General features: G+C 46.8%; 1 protein-coding gene across 1 annotated transcript in view; it reads right to left on the bottom strand.

Moving 5' to 3' along the window:
- Positions 1-12,937, bottom strand: part of LOC108579677 (runt-related transcription factor 1-like) — a 20,991-nt gene extending 8,054 nt beyond the window's left edge. Inside the window, exons 1-4 of the mRNA XM_017943264.1 lie at positions 12,628-12,937; positions 12,092-12,322; positions 1,748-1,861; positions 1,011-1,097 (exon numbers count right to left, since the gene is read on the bottom strand). Of these exons, the coding sequence (XP_017798753.1) occupies positions 1,011-1,097; positions 1,748-1,861; positions 12,092-12,322; positions 12,628-12,937 (742 nt within the window). The remainder of the gene's footprint in view (positions 1-1,010; positions 1,098-1,747; positions 1,862-12,091; positions 12,323-12,627) is intronic.
- Positions 12,938-16,024: the final 3,087 nt, after the last annotated feature.

The raw sequence follows: 16,024 nt of genomic DNA, 5'->3' as shown, positions 1-16,024 counted from the left end.
GGTGTGGGTCGAGGAGCGAGAGAGAGCGTAGGGGCGGGTAGAAAGGGCAGGGGAGGTGGAGGTGGAGGAAGGGAGGTGGTGATGTGCAGGGACGAGAAATCGACGGCAGGACTGCTACTCCACACTACCCCCGGAGGGAGGCAGAGGGGCAGAGAAGCTCCGTTAAGCCGCTTATCATGCCGAAACAATACACTGTCGGTGCACCAGTATCAGTAGCCGACCCTCGCCGCTCCAGGCTAGTCCCATCAAAATTTTCGAGCTTCGAACGAATTTGAATTGGAATACGCGCCGCCAAACTGGCCCGCCACCGACGGAAATCGCACCAGCGATCGGTTTTCTCGTCCGGTGAATCGGTAAAAATGAACGCTACCCTTCGCTGTCCGGGCTGGAATTTTCCTTCTTTTTTTTTTTATTTCTAGACATGAGAAATTAACACGGACAAATTTTTGTTAACGTAGGAGAGATTAGACGAGGGAGGGACTGAATTCGGGGAGGTTTCGCGAGTTTCGTTGGTTGGAAATTGAAAGAATCGAGTCGCTCTGTCTAATTTATGCTTGATAAATGGGGATGGAGAGAATTGCTCGGGAGGGTTAGGGGAGATTTTTTTTCTTTGGGTTAATGATCGGGAATGTTCAGAAGCTGGAAGTCACCGTCTCGTAACATGGGGCGCAAAGTTTCGTCGAAGAGTGGCGTCGACAAACGAAAGGCCGGGGCTTAATCAGAGTCTTCTCCACTTAGACGCCCCGTGGCAAAACTCAATTTTGAGTCGGTGCCTGCCGACGCTCAATTTTGACACCCTTCGTAGCCACCAAGCCAGGCTGGGGCTTGAAAGGAGCTGGCTTGGCTTCTCGCGACACCGTGTCGGGAGGAAGAGGGAGGACGCGATGCAGGGTTGCAAACTTAGTTATCCGGCTGCCGTTGGAGACGTGCTACGCGGGTGGTTGCTGCACACACTATGCGTGCAGGTGTATATCGCAGGATATGGGTCTCCTCTGTTGCTGGACACTTACCAGACAGCTTGAATCCCAGAGGATCCTGGGGATGGCCGAAGGGAAACGGCCTGGGCCCGAAGTGGAACGGATGGAAGGCCTGGTGTCCTGAAACGCAACGTGTCTCGTGAGTGGATACGATGTTTTATTCGTCTTTCGTCTCTTTGCAATCATTTTCTGTGTCTTCTCTTATTTTTTGGAGTAGCTGAGACTGTTACACGATTAGGCGGAAATCTGGGAGATCGTGTAACGTGAAATGTGGAATTTCGAATTCTTGGTAACTTTCTGTTGAGGAATGTGAGAGGAATATTTCATATTACACCATCTAGTATTTCAGAGAATAGCGAAAGCAGTAATTTTCGTTTCGTTGAAAATTCTTGGAAAACACAAGTACTGCTCTTCTTAACCCTCTCCCTACTGGGTGACTGACGGTGAAGTTTTAACCACGGTCGCAAAATTTGGTGTTTGGCCGTATCGTTTTAAAATTTGGTTCATTGAATGAAATTGGAACAAACTGTACAGCACAAGCAAAATTTCAAAAGCCACCAATAGTAACGAAAGGGTTAAACAGAGTTTTGTTCTAAAGAAAAAAACAGGATAAAATTCGTCGATTGGCAAATGGTGTTGCTAATTCCACAAATTGCTGGAAAATACTGAGAAATCCTGTAAGAATAAAAATCTGCTAAACTGCAACCCCTATCTCGGTGCACACTTGAACAGCGAGTTACCCACCGCTGGTAAACTCCTGTAACACTCACTTGTCTTGGACCTGGGTTCCCTGGGTCCATCCACGGTCACCTTGATCGCCTTAGACAGGGTGGCCACCTGAGGTGGAGACGTCTGCAGCATGATCGTGAGGGTGAAGCTCTTCCCTGAAACAAGGGTACAAAGTGTTAGGGGCTGAAATTATCGCCAGGTGGTAAAAGGAGACCACGCGCTCGTTTCCTGCTACCTTCGATATTAGACACCGTAAAAGGGGTGAAAACCGAGTTCTATTATTCCCTATACTTCTACCGACAGATACACCGACCAAAAGACAATTTCACTCCTAACTGAAACGACGAAGTAACCGATTAAGAAAATTTCAAATCATCCTCCTAATCGTGCTTTAAATTCACTACAAAATAATCCCCAAATTATAACAGTAAATCGTTCACGGTCTGTTTGATCTATTCGATCTATTTGAAATACCGTCGGAATAAAAAGACGGAGCGAGAAACTAATTCGAGGAATCGCCGGAAAGACGGTAGAACGTTCTTACAGAATTTTCTGCGAGGGTGCAACGAACATTCCGAACGGCAGAGAAACCACCCCTGTGTCGCGCGTCTTGCCGGCGCGTTTTTCGCGAGAGAAACGCGGCCAACTGTTGGCGAAACGGCGAGGCGCGCTCGCTGGAAACAAAACACAAATGTGCCGGAAGTAAGGGGTGAACGAGTGGCGCCGCTGCGTCGATGTTTGCCCCCCGAATCGGCCGGAATATGTTAATGTCGAGCTGTGGGGGGCAGAGGGAGGTGGGTAAACGACGAGCCCAACCCCGACAAATGTACAAGCGGCCGCTTGTCACGCGCGATTTCGTCTACCCGTCTACCTTTCCCACCGATACCAATGCAGTTCGATCGCTCGATCCATCCACTGTCACACGGTCCTCTCGCTCTGTCCAACCTTCGTCGAGATGCTCACACTCGAGCACCAATTCGACAGCGAATCGAGCTCTTTTGGAAGAGAGGTTTCCTCGTTTTTAATCCTTTCGCGACCAATTATCGTGGAAGCGACGATCCATGGATCAACGACAAATTTAAAAGAATAATTGTGTTACGAAAGATTTAACCCTTTCACTTACATTCTCAGATATTTATTTTATCTTGTTCTTTCGATATTTCGTTAATTTAGAGTTGGAGTTAGACTTAATTTTTCAAAATTGGAAAATTAGAATTTTCTTGCTGTTCGAAAATTCGCGCGGGAGAAGAATGCTCGTTTGTAAATTAGTTTCTCGAGAAACGGAGTTTTAATATTCCGCGGAAGGTTAGAATCGAGGTCCGTCGATACATCGGAGGAGGGTGAGAGAGTAGCGAAACGAGGAAATAAAAGCTGGCACTTTTGGCGCGTTTCTCGCGCAACGAGCGTCGAGTTATACGGCTTATAATGGGGTCGGCGTGCATACACGCACGCGGTTGCGTAGTTTTATTTTATGGCGGCGTGGCTTGGACGGCAAACGACCGGGTTTTTACGGTGAACCACGACATTTAACCGGCTTACCGCCGTCGTCCAGCGAAATATTCAGCCCCCGGACGTTTAACGTCGCCGAGGGAGAACGCCTACGGTGCTGCTTTTCGTTTCTCCAACAGGAATTCCTCTTTACACACCCCTTTGAAGGATTTCAATTTCAATTTCAAAGAAGGAAAAAGGATAGCACGTTTGGAAAATTTTGTAACTTTCTCTCGCGATCGATATAATATTATACCATTGAGAGAAAATAGTGAGAACTTTTGGTGCAACCACTCTGCGAATGATTCGGCTGAAAGCAGGCTAAAATCGATGACAAAATTCAACGAAACCTCTCAATCCTTCGAACGAGCGAGGAGTCGAAAAAAATAGACGGTGAACCGAAAAAAAAAAAGGGAAAAATACTGGAAACAGAATACAGAGGATTTCCGAGGGGTGGAACCGGAGAGGAAGAGAGAAAGAGAGGAGGAGAGAGAGCTAACGAGGCCAAAGTTTATTGTCGGTGCGGTGTCAGATTCGTGATGGCAGTGGCGGGCGCGAATCGAGGGTGATGCCAGGCGTTTTGAGGGTGTTTATGAGGCATTAGGTGTAACTCGCTGGAAGAACGATCCTCCCCCTTGAGGTCGGCTGCCCTTCACCTGCCTACGCTCGCCGAAATTGTAATTCGTTGCGTGCTAAACACCCGCCTTTCCACGCATCAATCTAAGCCCTGTTCACCCTGGCTTCTGCATAATTTCTCAATCCGGCCCACGCGATTCCAACAGCTTCTCTTCTTCTCTCATAATTGTCTCGCGACGTAAACTTGAAAAAATCCCTTAAATATGTTTGGTAGCGAAACATTCGAAGCTTTATTATATGGGTCAATCGACAGTGAACGCGTTAATTTCCCAATTTTACAATCAACGAACCTACTTTTCCGACGAATTGTAATTCCGATTTTTCGGTGATTTTTCTCAGGAGAGAAAATGGGACGATCCTGCGCTCGATGATCGCGCGAGAATAACAGTTGGCGAGTTATTTCGGCCGCGATGAAAGAGTCGCCGGAGGTTTTTTTCCCCCGGAGAATAATGGCCGCGCGTTTACGGGCTCGCGATAGTCCGCGTCCATTTGCACGACAAGGATTTGCACACCGCGAGAAGACACGAGAGAACGCTCGGCGTGCACCCTAAGTTTGCCCAGGGATCATGCAGTGTTAAAAACTCCCCTGTTTGCCGGCGAAGCTCGTAGCCGAGGGTGGCTCGGATCGTTATTTCAGAGTGTTTGTCGTGTTTTAAGATTCTGACGTTTTGACTGGCCGAATCGCGCCGGAATGAAGCTCGCGAGCGCTACTATCGACTGTTCTTCTTCTTACTTCCGCGAAAGCCTTCAATTTCCATTTTCTTCCTCGAGGTTCCAGCGATGATCTATTCTCACCGCGCGGAATGCAAGGAACGCGCACTTTGGATCGTCCCTCGAAGTGCAACGGTGCTCCAAAGCAATAATAAACGAATAAACAAATTGACAAGATGGAATCTTTCGTTTTCACGATGAATTGGTAATTCTAAAAAATTTGAACATCCAAGATTTTCATCTCATCTCAAGTAAAGCATATGCGATCGAAAGCAAGAAGATACGAAGATTTTTCGACGAAATTCACGTTACCATATTGTCTATACCGAAATCTTACGAGCTTCTCGAGAATAGTTCACTTTAGCTGATTGAAGCGGATGGCGCAAACAACTGAAGCGGGCCGCGAGGCGATCTTACGCACAGAAACGAAGAAAAATCGGTACGATCGGCGACAAAAATTCCCTTCCAATTATCCGCGCTCAGCGATCGCGTGCTTCGATACTCGTTAGAAAGAACCTCGAAGAGGGGAACGATTACAAAAAGCACGTAGAACGAGAAGAGAGAGAGAGAGAGAGAGAAGAGTGGAGACGAAGCAGGGCCACGTTTATGGCTAATCGAAGCGGCGATATATACGCGAGCGAGGAATCTTTCAGGCGGGACGCGTCGACATCGAGTCGAGGATTCATCGGAGCGGTGAGAGCACGGTTAAAAAGGGCCAGGAAAAACGTGGAGAGCGTGGAATTAGCATATGTAAAAAGAAACAGAGGCGGCGTGGCGCGCACGACGAGAGGAGGAAGCGGAGACCAGCAGGAAAAATAATGTTTAATCGGTAGAAAATCTCGGTGCAGTCGTCCGCCATAGAAATGGCTACCTCTGTCCTACCTACCCTGCCCTCTCCACGCCCCCGTGTCTCCTGCGTGATCCTTTACTTGAGAGAGGGCTGGATTTTTTAATTTTTAATTGGGAAAAAACGTCGCTGAGGTGGTCGACGAAATCCACCGAGGGGCTCGTTGGATATTTCGACGACGTTCCAACCCCTCTCGTTCTGTAGATTTCTTGGTACATCAGATCGTTCTTTTTCTTCTTGTTTCTTGTTTTTCTTGTGCTTTTATTGCGGGGAATTTTATTCGTTAGTTCGTTCGACGAAGTTTCACGAAGAAGAGTGATTCTTCTCTTCTTTTTCCTCTGGATGAATTGAGAAGGTGCGGAAGGAGTGTATCGAGGGTGATTAATTAGAGAAGAGGGGCATAAGTCACGCACGATCGAAATTTTTCGGAAGGAGGATAGCAACAGCTGTTTGAACGGTGTGGATACGAGGGGCTAGCCGGGCTTCCGGGGTTCGTGAAAAAGAGCCACGACCCTCTTCAACGTCGACAGGGTCTTTACGACTTATTAAATCATTTCCACGCACTTGTAAGTTCCGCGGCGAGACTTGGGAGCTCGAAGGGAGGGGGGAGTGATAAAAGTCGCGTTTCATGTAGAATCTTTAAAATAGAGAAGCTTCTTAGGAGCTGGGGAGTTGTAAGTTAGAAACAATCGTTTGGAGGAATATTTTCACTTTTACCTAAAGAGAATCTCTTGGACTAGACGAAGAAATAAAATTGAAGGGTTCAATTTTCAGAAACTGCGGAAGAAAAAGCACTCCGGAAGAAAAAGAAAAGTAAATCTTACTACTTTTTAGTACTTAAAACGTTAGACGAATTCTTAGAGAAACACCAAAGTCTCAAAATTTCTCTGCTGAAAACCATTTTTCCCAAAGTAGCTCCTAAGTGTTTATGTCCATAAAACAGCTATTGACAAAAGATTCCAATCTATTTTTTATTCTAGCCTCAATTATCACATCAACGAAGATGTTAGAAAACAAATTCTTGGAGAAACACCAAACTTTCTCCAACTTTCTCTCTTAAAAATCATTTTTCCCAAAAATGTTACGTCCAAGAAAACGACAATCGACGAACGTTACCAATCGATTTTTTATTCTAGCCCCAATTAAAACGTCAGCAAAGGTTTCCTCGCGATTTCTTCTCAGATTCTTGAAAGGACGAACAAGAAGATACCAAAACTCAAAAATTCCTGCAGCTTGGACTGCGCGCCCAGCCGTAGAATCAATTGGAAGATCAAGAGATCGAGGAGTAGGGGTCGTAATCGGGGATCGCGTGAATCACGTGAGACTCTGAAACATCGACACGCGTAAGAGCATGGCATAGGCAATAAGAGGAGGTGGAGTAGGAGTCGGAACGAATCCATTGAGCGAGGACATCGGTCAGGATCTGGCCTGTCGATAGTTGGAGCTTTGCCTCGGATTCTGCCGCCTCCAGCACGGCTCGGAGCATGTCATAAAACACAGGTAACTCCGGTATTTATGTCCGTCGTTTTTACGCCCGTCGCTGGCCACCGGCTCGCACAGCCCCAGTCCGACACACGCGCCTCGCTCGCGTCTCGCCGCCGCCTCGTGGACTCTCTCCTAGGCACCAGGAGAGAGCTTCACGCTAATCCCTGTCGGGGAACGAAAGGGGTGGCCGAGTGATATACGCCTCTGCGCCGCTATGATAATATCCCCCTCCTCGTACTCCACCTTCGCCCCTCGCAACTGTCCCCCCGCGAGCACCACCGGGACCGCCCTTTTGTTTCGCGACTCGAAACAGCCTCCTGCACTACCGTCGTCGCGCCACTTTTCCGCCAGAATTCAGGATGGTACGCCTCGCTTCTCTCTTCTCTCTCTGGAAGACTTCTTTTGAGAGATTCGAGGAACGTTGGACTCCCTTGCGAGGTTTCCAGAGGTGTAGCGTTTAGGAGAGCTATTTATGCGGGGAAATTATGGAAGAATTTTAGAGCACGCCTCGCTTCTCTCTTCTCTCTCTGGAAGATTTCTTTTGAGATTCGGGGAACGTTGGGCTCCCTTGCGAGGTTTTCAGAGGTGTAGTATTTAGAGCTATGCGGGGAAATTATTTGAGAATTTTAGAGCACGCCTCGCTTCTCTCTTCTCTCTCTCTCTGGAAGATTTCTTTTGAGATTCGGGGAACGTTGGGCTCCCTTGCGAGGTTTTCAGAGGTGTAGTATTTAGAGCTATGCGGGGAAATTATTTGAGAATTTTAGAGCACGCCTCGCTTCTATCTTCTCTCTCTGGAAGACTTCTTTTGAGATTCGGGGAACGTTGGGCTTCCTTGCGAGGTTTCCAGAGGTGTACCGTTTAGGAGAGCTATTTATGTGGGGAAATTATTTGAGAATTTTAGAGCACGCCTCGTTTTTCTCTTCTCTCTCTGGAAGATTTCTTTTGAGAGATTCGGGGAACGTTGGGCTTCCTTGTGAGATTTTCAGAGGTGTAGTATTTCGAAGAACTTATGAGAGAATTTTAGAAGAGGTTTGTATAATTCCTTTTCTTTAACTTTGTAGATTGTTTGTTTGTTTTTTCTGTGTCTTATCGTACGAGTGGGTTTCACGGAGTTTAGGGAATATATTGGGTTGGAAGAAAAGTTCGTAGAGTTTGTCAAACAGCTGGATCATTTCATAGGACAGAAAGATGCCAAGTTCTGGAGAATAGAATCATGAACCTGCCTTAAAGATGGCGAAAGATAGTGGAACGATGTGGCATATGTGGATGAAATATTGTCTTTGAATTTCACTTAACCCTTTCGCTGCGGCAAATTTTAGCGTGACATATTCAGATGTTCCACAACGGCTGCAAAATTTCCTTTTTTTAATTTGTTTCGTTGAATTAACGTGGAAGAATGCAGAGGATCAAATTAACACTTGAACTAACATGGAAGTGCCGGAAACAAATTTTCAAAGCGTCAGTATCAACGAAATGGTTAAAAAACGCTACGAACATTTCTTGAAGCCCAATAGTTGAAGCACTATTTACCTTAGATTATTTTTTCAAGTATCCGCGATTATCGTTGAATAACGTAGAACGGAAGAATTCGAAGCTATCGTTAGATCGTAGATCAGAAGATTGCGGAGATTGAAATTTAAGCGACGCTCGAGAGATAAGATTGTCAAACTTTTCTGCGCTCTATCTTCGGATTCGTATCGAGAGGAAAACGAATCAACGGTGGAATGGAAAAGGTGGGAGAAGAGGATCGAAAGAACAGGCGGGCAGGTTTGAATTTTCATCGAACAGCGCGGATCATCTCGACTAAAATCATTCCTGATCCGCATTCGCAACATTAAATTGGCATGGCGAAGCCCGCGAGCGAGAATGGAACAAATATTTGCCCCAAAATGGTCAGTGAGCGCGGGCCGTGTGCAAAATAACGGAGGCGAAAAAAACGGGGAAAAATGTACACGAAATCCGTATATGAAGCGGCGCGGCCCGCTACTGCGACTACTTGTCTCCTCGTGGTATTATGCGAGCGATACACGACGTGACTACCCGGCAAACATCATAAATTTTCCATTTAGTTAGTAAATCTGTGTGCCCGACTCCGTAGATGATAACGATTGGCCGTGTTATCGGTGATCGCAGAATTCGGAAAAATTACTCCTTGCCGTGGGAATTTGGAAAAGATTGCCTTCGAAGCGAGCTTATGGAATATGCAGATTTATCAATTTTTATTTCTATTTTTTATCATTCGGTGACTCTTCAACCCTTTCCCGAAATTTCCGTAGACTGCGCTTTCTCCAAATGAAAATTCCGCGGAAGAATATTATCGAACCATTGTGGTGCCAAGACTTTTAAACGAAAGGGAGTGAAAATTCGACTTGGAAGTGAGCTTCTGGAATTTGCAAATTTATCAATTGTTATTTCCATTTTATCTCGGATATTTGAACATGTAGTGACTGTGTTCAACCCTTTCCTGAAATTTCCATAGTCTACACTTTCTCCAAATGAAAATTCCAGGAAACAAAATCATAGTACCATTGTGGTACCAAGATTTCTAAATGATAGAGAGCAAAAATTCGACTCGACTTAATTTCTACGTTTCAGTCTTTCGCATCAACTTTCCATAGTCTGCACTTCATCTGAACAAAGATTCCCCGAAAGAATATTATCGTACCGCAGTGGTAGCAAGAAAAAATTCAACTTGAAAGTGAAGTTTTGTAATTTAAAAAATTATCAACGTTAATTTCCACGGTTTAGACTATCCAACCTTTTCTATCAAATTTCCACAGTCTGAGCTTCCTTTAAACGAAGATTCCCCGAAAGAAAACGATCGCACCGTTCCGGTACCAAGATCTCCGGCTGGAAGGGAGGAAAAATTCGGTACTTTAGCCGGCGCAGCCGAGGAGGAAGAGAATAGGGAGGGAATATTTCCGGGAGATTGGAATATCGGCGTTTCCCGGACATGCGGAAAACAATCTTGCATGATCCGTCACCCTCATAGAGGTTCTGGAGGCAAATCGTTGCGTACGGCTGGTAGTTAGGGGCTGCCCGTAATACAGTAATGAGGGCTTACTGCCATGGAAACCAAAGCCGCTTACAGCCAACCACTCTACTCCCAACCACCCTCTACCACCCCCTGCTCTCTCTCTCTCTCTCGCTCTCTCGCACAACGCTCTGGCCGCTCTCTATTCTCTGATTTCCTATATATCCGCGACATCCTTCTCGTCCGACGAGTTTCGCGAAAAAATTGCGAAAACCGTTCACGGGCCTCCATTGTTCCTCCACGGTTCGCCCGGTTTTATCCTCCGTCCGGCAAGATTGAGAATAAGAGACCAGAAAAGTGGCGAGGCTTCTCTCCAGGAAGAGAATTTGCCGTTTTTTTCGAGGAAAATCAAATTTACCGAGAGCTCTTTGAAATGTACATTTGCATACTTTTAGATAAATGTTACTTCCACGAGAGCTGAACTTTTTTTAAATTAAAACTGGAATTCTTCTATATAAGGTTATCTTATAATTAAAAAGAGCTCCCTGTTTTATTATTTTCATGCGACGTGTAAGACTTTTCGTTTTGAATAAATCTAGCTTAACTTTCGGTCTATCAAAAAAATCGATAACTCTGAATATTCACATTCCAAGTAACCGCGCGATTTCAATAGAAAGAAAAGGGAAGAAAGATGACGTCCCTTGGTAATGTTTCACACCTCGCGAGAGCAAACACGAAACCATAGACGACTTCATCGAGCAAAGTGGCCAGCCAAACCCTCGATCTTCCGTCTCCCTTCCGAGCAAGATGGAAATATTCGAAAATTTACGCGCTCCGCTGGCCGATATCGTCGTCGCGGCCGAAACGTGGGGTGATCCATAAAAGAGGTGGCATTTAAACCACCGTTTAAGAACTTCTTCGGTGTTTGTGTGAGAGCGTCGATATCAGGCGCGTAGACCCCGCAATTTCCTTTTCCAATTTGCCATAAACAAGTCGACCAGCCCCCTTCTACCAGCCTCCTCGTTAACCTACGCTCGTGACTGCTCTCTTGAAAGTTGCTGCTCCCAGAAGAAAGACGACCGAGGCAAGGAGGAAAAAGAAGGAAGGGAAAGGGGGCGACGACGACGACGAGTCGTTGCAAGTCGGTCGAATTAAAGGAATTAAAGGGCGCCTCGTTACTCGTATCTCTCGATCCTCGCCACCCTCTTGGCTGGAGAAGAAAGAAAGAAGAAGAAGGAAGCAGAACCGAAGGGTGGGTTAAAAGAGAAGACAGGGCGAGCAAAAGTTTGTCCTCGTTCCTTCTGCTAGGATCAAGCTTGAGAAGCGTTTGCATTAAGCGTTCGTAATGGCAGCGATTATTAGGACGCATCATTCAACCTCGACCTAGGGCCCCTGATTTTTTTCCTTCTTCGCCGACCCTGCTGCGTCGATGGAACGCCCGGTGAATTATTGAGACGCGGAGAGGCGGGAATTAAAAAATCTGCGAGACTAGCGGGCCGAGATATCGAGAGTCACGGTGGAACGACGAAGACGGGCGAAGACGACACTGTGTTTGCCAGGGTGAATTAAAAATGAGGATGGAACGAAGGGGCCAGCTGGCTCGTCCGAGGAAAAACGAGGCCATCAGTCGGACCACCAGCTTAATGTACCGACTACTGAATGATTTAAGACGCCTACGAAGAAGAAGCCTTCCATACGGGCGTATTCAGACTACGGCTGATCGAATTTTTTCAATCGACCCAAGGAGAACCCTTAATTGTCTCTCCTCGGTTCACGTCACTTTGAGGAGTTCTCCGGTGAAGATGTGGCCTTCGATTTTTTTTTTTCTTTTTAGTGAAATTGGTAAAAGAAATGACGAATCTCGGGATTCGTTATTGGCACCGACTCAATTCAGATCTTAGCTATTTCTTTATCTGTACGTAATTTTAACTAATTTCCAATTTCCCCGTGACACTTGTGTGAGAGAATATATCTGTCTCGGAAGACAGAAAACAGTAGATGGACAAATGTTATCAAAACCACGTCAATTTAACCCTTTCGTTAGCAAATTTTTTTTAAGAATGTAGCATTTATCTACTGATGACGAAGTTTGTAATGGACACTAAATTGAGATCGATTTTTATCCACGAAAGGGCTAAATTAAATAATTTTCCAAACAATAATTCTATTCTACTCTATACTTCTTAACAACACTCCGTTCACCAGCATTTTCACCACGAAGAGAATAAAAAAAAGCTGTCTTACCTCTGCCACTTCTTCCGACGAACCTAAGATCGTTGAATTTCGCCACCTGATTCTTCATCACCGCGGTGGAATTCCGCAATTCCGCGCAACAATTCTCGTCGTTGCCGGCACGCACAGTGACCAGTGTCCCGTCACCGACCTCGCCCAGGGCTACCACCTTGAACGCTACCGGAAGTGTCTTGTTTGACCGCCAGTGTGCCGGTAGCACCGTGCAAACCACGTGCGGGGACCCTGTTGACACCACCGTCGCCCAATTGTCAATGGATCTCCGACGAATCGAACCGCAATACCAAAGGCAAACATGCATTTGTTGTATCAACAACCAGCGATTAATTTTCACCGTACGATAGATCTTGTACCCCCCTCCAAATTCCACGTACAAAATTTCACTACTCCCCACTATCCACGTGAAATCATTTCTCGCACGTGGTACAATACCATGAAACACTCTAAATTCAATACATGCTAAACATCTAACCCATCTAGCACCCAAAATAAACCGATTTTTCGAAGAAAAAAGAATTCCATTCTCTCACCTGTTCGCACCAATTCTCCAGGATGTTCGGCGAACAGGCCATCCAGGGTTCTCTCAGCGAGCAGATCCGCGGTGAGGGCATAGTCCGGTATGTTATTACCACCGGTGGATCCTTGAGGTGGTACCTCGTTCGCCAGGTGCATCCTTCTCCTCGAAGACGAGGTTCTGGTCCTTCGAATCCTCGCGCCACCGATCTGGTGCACCGGGTTTCCTTGATGGTCCTGATGACCGTTTCGAACCAGTCTCGGGTCCGGATAATCTAAGCCTGGAGGCCGATCCTCGGGGCCTGCATCTCGTAGAGGATTCGTCATGAGAACAGGATCATTAGACACTTTCTGCGGAAGATCCTCCTCGCAGACAAACCGCGAACAATTCGACTCAATCTTTTTCAACTCTGTCTTCTTACTAATCGCGAACCATCTGACACTTGGTGAATAATCAAAATGCAACTGTATTTTCTTTCGAGGAGTTATCAGTGAAATTTTCACTATGTTTCTGGGAAACTTTGTCTGTCTGTACTTTGTTCTTCTGTTAATCACGATCCATATGTCACTTGATAAACAACGATAATTTGGAGGATATTTTGCAATTATCAGCGAAGTAATCTCGCTAATATTGTTTTTCGGCTAAAAGAGTGCTGTCGAAGAGGAATCCCCGATTCCTTCGGCGGCACGCGCGCAGCGTCGTAGCCCCGCGTGGCCCCTTTGATCCTTATTTCATTATCCCGCGACGGGGCCGAGGTAAGAGCATCCGTTTGCAAATGCCTCCTCCAGCAGTTGTCGATTGCCAAGTCGCGGAGAAAATTCGTTTTATTGGAATCGACCGACCCCTCGTTTCTTTCTTCCTTTGATCGGTTACCCCACTCTCAACATTCGACACAAGTCGCTCGTCGTTCGAACGGTTCCATCGGAAAATATTCACTCTCGATGCAAAAATCTCCAAAAACAGTGTCTCTCGCGGTACAATTCGAATTGCCCTCACATCAGACTATCTAACAGGTGTTCACTGCGAGATCCTCGGATCGCGACACAGACTCTTCGTGCACATTATTCTTCCCGAAAGAAGTACGTACAGATACCACTCTAAAGTCCACTCGTTAAACACGTTCCTCACAGTACGATCAACAGTCCCGGATGAAAAATCTCTTCGCAGTTACTTCTTCCCGAAAGTTGGACCATCTCTACGGCATCCGTTCGGCCGCAGGTTGCCCGACGAGAACGTGTACAGACGGAGAATTGGAATTTCTGGCAGTCCAGTTTGCTGTCAGCGTTCCAATACAGGGTCAGAAGACGACAGACACTTCTTCGTGGCAGCTACTTCGGCGGGCGGCAGCGGCAACTTCCACGGGGAAGTAGGATAGGGTGTTTAACTCGCGCGGTCTCGTTTCGGTTCGGCGGTGGAAGATGGCGGCTTCTGCGGTGGAGCCGCGCGGTGTGGTTGCGGTGTATTTTTGAGGCTGCCGCCCCCAGCCACCACCGAGACCACCCTGGCTAACCTACCCCTCCGTGCCTCTCTTCCACGCCGCCGCCACCGCCGCCTGCCCGTACTAAGCGACCTGGTGGGGGTTGGTTTTTCCAAGCGGTGGGGAAAAATCTCTCTCTCTCCTCACGCTGCGACCCTCTTCCGCGATCCTGATGCTATACTCCTGCTGATCGCGACTACACCGATGACAACACCCGTTCTCTCTCTCTTCAACGTGTCATACGGGTGCACACACAGACACATACGGTGGAAAGAACGTCTTTGGAGTTTGGAAATTTCTCTCCTTGATTAGTCACGAAGTCACGGTTATCCCGAGTTTCTTCTCTCCTCTGGTATCTAGGATTATAGTTTCGACTGATTGCAAGTGAAACTTGGACGAGCGAAGATCGTAGTTTTTGGAATTGTTAAGATGCATGATGTTCGTGGAGCTTCATAAATTTCCACCGAAGATTCTTTCGAGGTTTACTCGTGGTACGGAGCGATCGGCGTCGTTCGTAGTGTCCTTTTGTCGATTCGCTTAACACTGGAAGAGACACTCGTGACACCGCTTGACCGAAAATACCACGAGCGGTTTTCAAAGGCGTGGAACAAGAGAGGGAGAAGAGAGACGTTTGGTTTACTGGTTTGTAATTGCTGGGATCGTTGCCACCGTTGCGGTACACCGATAACGAGCTTCCTCCTTTTCCTTCCAAGCCTCTCCACGTGTCCCTTTTTTTCTTCTCTCCTCTTCTCTTCTCTATTTTTTCCTTTCTCCGCTACCCTCCGTTTCTGGCCGTTTCCTCGTCGAGTCCTTCCTGCTTCCGTCGTTCAACGACCTCCCCGCGCGAGACTGCAAAACGACACTGGGAAGAAAGGGGAAACAAAGACGGCAGAAAGGTCCCTCGTGTAGTTGCGTTTAGCACCGAGGAATACCGGGGGTTGCGCGATGCTTGGGGGCTCTTCGAGGGTGAGAGCCAGAGGGACGGGGACAGCGTGAATGGTTGAACGGGGGTGAGAGAGAGGGGAACACTTTGTCTTAATGCCCCCGTCATACGTGTACTGTCGGCTGGATGCAGCCAGAAACGAATCTTTACAGATTGAGAGAAGGGTGGATGTTTCTTCAAGTGGTCGCAATTATCGTTATTGCGTCGCGACGACGAGGTTAAACGACGGCACTCGAGGCGATTTTTCGGGAGAAACACGGAAATTCTCGTTTGAAGACTCGTTTCTGTGCTAACAAACGAACACTACATGTGGAAAAATTGACCATTTTTTAAATGATATGTATATACGGAAAAATTGGTGAAGAAAGCGACGTTCTTTCACGAAGGAAAGGATTTTTGATGTATTCGATACCTGCCACGGAAGAAGATTTGTTTTCTCGTGTACCGAGTGAAATTGGAAGGTCAAGGTAGACGAGATGCGTTAGAGCGACAGAGAAAGGCAATCTTTCACTTTTGGAAATTAAAACACCGACGAGTTTCTCTTTCGACCGACGCCAGAAGACTATCGATCACGACGGATCTGTAGCAAGTTACGAGGATCCCTGGACGGGAGAGAGCACCCCATATAATCCCACACCCCTATGGGAACACACAATGCAACGCCTCCTCCGCCTCTATCCCTAAATGTCGAGTTCCCGAGATGCATTTCGTCATACATCTCCGACCCTCGGGCGATACATCGCCTTTTTTTGTCCTCCTCCACGTTTTCCCGCCCTTCCCCTCCGCCCGTCGTTTCGACACACTTTCTGCACGATCGTCCAGAAGGAGTGGAATAATTCTCCGCGAGTACGTGTCTTCCTACGAAAAATCGTAAGAAAAGAGAGGGAAGGTTCTTGCCGCCCCGAACTGCCCTTCGAAACTCGCTGAGAAAATTTCCCAAGAAACCGTAAAATCTTCGGCAAACGAAAAATAAAAGAAAAGAGAGGACCATAC

Source organism: Habropoda laboriosa, unplaced genomic scaffold (genome assembly GCF_001263275.1).
Source record: "Habropoda laboriosa isolate 0110345459 unplaced genomic scaffold, ASM126327v1 scaffold33, whole genome shotgun sequence".
Lineage (NCBI taxonomy): Eukaryota > Metazoa > Arthropoda > Insecta > Hymenoptera > Apidae > Habropoda > Habropoda laboriosa.
This window is presented reverse-complemented; position numbering and strand designations above follow the sequence as displayed.